The 4,704-nt window shown below is 31.9% G+C and overlaps 1 protein-coding gene across 2 annotated transcripts in view; it reads left to right on the top strand.

Moving 5' to 3' along the window:
• The first annotated feature begins 2,718 nt into the window (after positions 1–2,718).
• Positions 2,719–4,704, top strand: part of LOC107748401 (voltage-dependent anion-selective channel protein 2-like) — a 3,367-nt gene continuing 1,381 nt past the window's right edge. Inside the window, exons 1-3 of one of the 2 annotated variants that reach the window (XM_016563186.1) lie at positions 2,719–2,857; positions 3,756–3,827; positions 3,923–3,972. In XM_016563186.1, the coding sequence (XP_016418672.1) occupies positions 3,761–3,827; positions 3,923–3,972 (117 nt within the window). In that variant the 5' untranslated portion in view covers positions 2,719–2,857; positions 3,756–3,760. The remainder of the gene's footprint in view (positions 2,858–3,755; positions 3,828–3,922; positions 3,973–4,704) is intronic. The other variant, XM_016563193.1, reaches the window with a different exon arrangement.

The raw sequence follows: 4,704 nt of genomic DNA on the forward strand, positions 1-4,704 counted from the left end.
CACACACACACACACACACACACAGGTTTCCTCCAGTAGCTGTTGTCTTTAAAGGGATTTCTGTGCCCCATACTGGCTTATTTTTTTTCAAGTCGGAAACTAAAGCTACTAAACTGGAACTATGAAAGTCTTGCTTTTCCTGTTGACTGGGAAACCTCTTAAAATGGTTTGCATGACAGTCAGTATTCATTTCACCTAGTTTCCTAATAATACTATAGATACTTGATGTTGTAAATTCCTCGTCTCAGATTTTTTGTGTTGTAAAGATACTGACATGATCAATCTTTGAAGCAATATGAAACCTCTTACTGTTCTTTTAAAAGGCTTTGTGTGAAACCGTATGGTTTTAATTTAATTATGATTGTTGCATTTTGGTCTTATTGCCATTATTGTTGCTATTTTCATAGTGCAGACTTTATTTTGGCAGTATTAGTGTCTATATGGGATGACAAAATGAAAATACTTTGTTTAAGAGTTAAAATTGTCCCCTGTATTTTAGTGAATCTCACAAAATGTCATTTCACAGGTGTTTATATACAGTATATATACATAACAAAAAACAATAAACATGTTTGTCATGAAACAACTTCACAATGCAAAAACGAATATTTTTTATTTAATACAAATTAAATTCATATTAAAAACGAATATTTTTTATTTAATACAAATTAAATTAATATTTATTTTTTTTGCATTATGACGTTCTCCTGACAAACTCATATTCCTTTTATTATTATTATTATTATTATTATTATTATTTTGTAATTTATAGTGTTAAATAAACAACAGCATATATCTACAGTATAACAAAAAATAATAATAAATGTGTTTGTCACGAATGATAGGAAATAATAGGAAATCATGAAACAATGGCATAATGCAAAATATTATAACATTTAATAAAAATGTAATTAATATTATACACACACACACATATATATATATATATATATTAATTTCATTAAAACTAAAACAATTGATGTTTAAATATTTTTCAATTTCTTATTTTTTTTTATAAGAAGTTTTGATTGAAGTATGACCCTGACAGCTTTTGTGAGATTCACGCTTTTTGTCATTGTACGTTTTCCCCATTTTTAATGTATATTGAAAAGCAAATCTCGCCAAACTTCGGGACGAAGATGAGGTGTTTTTTTAGCAGCATCATTCCAGTTGCCAATGACCTTTGATATGTGACTTTGTCTTTATACGAACGTTTGTTGTTCATCGATGTCCTGATTTATTTCAGATTTACTACGTATGATGGTCATGAGGGTATTACAGTTACTTCTTGAACGTTTACAAAAAAGTATGCGAGTGATGTTAAAACTCGTGCTGAAAGCAGAAGAGGAGAATCTGGCCGTGCTCGTCTTATTTCTCGTGTTTAAATGGAGTAAAGGGTGTTTTTGTGTTAATCAGGGCTAGTTTTGATGAGGTTTTCTGTGTTAGGTCATTAGGATTTTAATTGAGTGTATTTATAGATCTCTGTGAGCACAGAGAAGTGAGTGACCTCATGCGTGTTTGATGGAGATGTACAGAATCATAAGGAATTGAGATATTATTGTGTATTATTATAATGTTCATTGCTCAGAACTCCTCTGAACATTTCCATCGTGTATGCAGTATGTTATACGGAATCTGAAAGCAAGATCAAACTAACTACAAAATACATTTTAAAGGGTCGCTTGGGAGTAAAGAAACTAGTTTTCATCTTCTGATTGGCCAAATAATTTTTCACACACTCCATACGCTACGTAACACGATCTAGCCTCTCGTGGACTTTTGTGAAGCCTGGAAATGTATTTTTGCAGATTTGAGTGTTTGATTGGATACTGACGGGATTTTGGATGCTCTGGATGCTCATCGTTTATCTGCCATCATCAATAAAATTGACAGATTAAACTGAAATGAGATAAGTGGAGTTTCTGTCCAAGCCTTTTTTTTAGGATAATAGTAATAATAAGGATAAAAATGAGCATAATAACTAGTTTTGGGATCCTGATCACCCCATTCTAACATTTAAAAGGCAGCTATATATTTTAATGTATAAAAATAAGCAGAAAAAAAATTAACAAATTTGAAAAATTTTTCTTTCATTTTAATATTTTTTTTCCAAATCATTTAAATCAATCTTCATTTTTTTTATTTTCATATTTTTCAACTATTTTTATTTATTTATGTTTAATCTTATTTTTTTTCTACGCTTTATTTCCTAATCTTTTCCATGGACCTTCTAGCGCTTCCTTGTAGCCCCCTGAATAATAATAAAATTAGAATATAAAATATTTCAGACTTTGCCTATTTAAAATGAATTCATAATATGTATTATTATTATTAACATTTACATTATAAATAAACGTCAGAACATTATTTATGTAATTATTATTATTATTAGTAGTAGTATTTGCAATATAAATAAATGTCATCAAATTGTATTTATTTATTTACTTGCGTACCTTCCCTAGCTCTCCGTTGATGTCCACTGGGGTCCCTGCCTGCTTTTGATGTTGTTAGGAAACATCTGCTAAGCTTAGCTGCAACCATGGCGCTGCTGTTTTGAGCCATGCTAAATTAATCTAAATGCATCAATACAGAAATTAATTTGTATGTACTCTTAACAAAATAAACGTTATTCCAGCAGTCGGAGCTGCTGAACACATAATTCGAGTGAGGCATTATTCGGGGCAGCGCTTAAGGGGTCCTGAGTCTGCTGTGCTAGCATTAGCATTAGCGTGTAGCGCGACGCCGGAGTCTCTTCATCTGTCGCCGCTGCGCCGTGGCCCGTGACCCGGTTCTGCTGCACAGGTTCGAGCCGCACTCTCCGGTTAGTGCGCGCTGTCCTGTGTCTGCGTTTGCTGAAGTGAGCCGAGTTTCAAAATGAACTTTCAGATTGTTCCGGTTCGGTTCCGCTGACAGCGTTCAGAATACACACCGCTGCGCGTCCAACAAGATAGAATTCATGCTTATATTTGTCTCTATATAACTCTGAACTTTGCGATTAAATTAATCTCTTAATATTTGCAGATTATTTTTTGTCTTTTAGGTTTTAGAAATTAAATTTCAGTACTACAAATGATTATTTTCCTGCTCTATTTTTGTGCATTTAATAACAAATAAACATGGGCATGTCTGCAGCAGACCTAATAGTTAATAATAATAATAATTTTATTATTATTGTTATATGTTTTTGTATTGTTATTAATAATTGTTATTTTTTATAAATTATTAAAATATAAATTATTTTTATAAATTATTATACATATGAAGTAAGCTGTCAGGGTTGAATATTGTCCTCTTGTTTTATGTAACTTATAAATATTAACTTATAAATGAAAATGAAACATCTACATAAATGATAAATTCTCATTTTAAATGAGTCAATATTAATAATACATTTAGAATATAAATTAAATGTTGCACTTTGCCTATTTCAAATGAGGTGATAATAATAATGATTATTATTATTCTAAAAATTATTATAGATGTGAAATAAATAGTCAGAAAATGAGTGACAGCAGAAGTTGTTCTCTAGTGTTATTGTGTGTAATAAATTGCATGCATTTACATGAAAAATATTTATTGTTTAATAAAATAATTTTTTTAATAGTTTCTTTTGGAACAGTAGAAATCACTGATAATTTTCAAGCGGTAATTTTGTCAAGTTTTTTAAAATTGTGTACTGTGTTTATTTTCTTTATAATTGAACAAAATATATAAAATGATAATAAAATGATAATAAATAGTCATTGTGTTTGCAGATATAATGGCTGTTCCTCCGGCGTACGCAGACCTGGGAAAGGCTGCAAAGGACGTGTTTAACAAGGGCTACGGTAACACGCTTCTCTCCCTCAGCTCTGCAGAAAACACTCGTTTCAAACATGCATATTGTGTTATATTTACACTTGTGTGTTTCTGAATGCTGAAGGGTTTGGGACGGTGAAGCTTGATGTCAAAACCAAGTCTGCTAACGGAGTGGTGCGTGCTTTCTTAATTCACATTTTCTGTGCGCAGTTCATCCATGTACGTGATTTAAGGGTTTCTCTTTCAGGTCTTAATTCACCCTTCCATACATGAAGACTTTAAAAAAGTCTTAAATCAGAGCAGGAAGTCACTGGCAGTAAATGTTGCATGAACTGCAAAAGATCATTATTTTCCTCAGTTTTTTTATGTCTTGATTCCAGTACAAATATCTAAACATCCTTAAATCAAGGTACTTTTACTGGAGATGCAAAATATAGAAATCACTACATACACACACATACATACACACACATGTCTGGTCAGCTATCCTTGTGTGATGTCAAAACCAAGTCTGCTAACGGAGTGGTGCGTGCTTTCTTAATTCACATTTTCTGTGCGCAGTTCATCCATGTACGTGATTTAAGGGTTTCTCTTTCAGGTCTTAATTCACCCTTCCATACATGAAGACTTTAAAAAAGTCTTAAATCAGAGCAGGAAGTCACTGGCAGTAAATGTTGCATGAACTGCAAAAGATCATTATTTTCCTCAGTTTTTTTATGTCTTGATTCCAGTACAAATATCTAAACATCCTTAAATCAAGGTACTTTTACTGGAGATGCAAAATATAGAAATCACTACATACACACACATACATACACACACATGTCTGGTCAGCTATCCTTGTGTGGACTCTCCATAGGCGTAATGGTTTTTCTACTGTACAGACCGTATATTCTATTGTCCTAC

Source organism: Sinocyclocheilus rhinocerous, unplaced genomic scaffold (genome assembly GCF_001515625.1).
Source record: "Sinocyclocheilus rhinocerous isolate Xijiao unplaced genomic scaffold, SAMN03320098_v1.1 scaffold522, whole genome shotgun sequence".
Taxonomy (NCBI): domain Eukaryota; kingdom Metazoa; phylum Chordata; class Actinopteri; order Cypriniformes; family Cyprinidae; genus Sinocyclocheilus; species Sinocyclocheilus rhinocerous.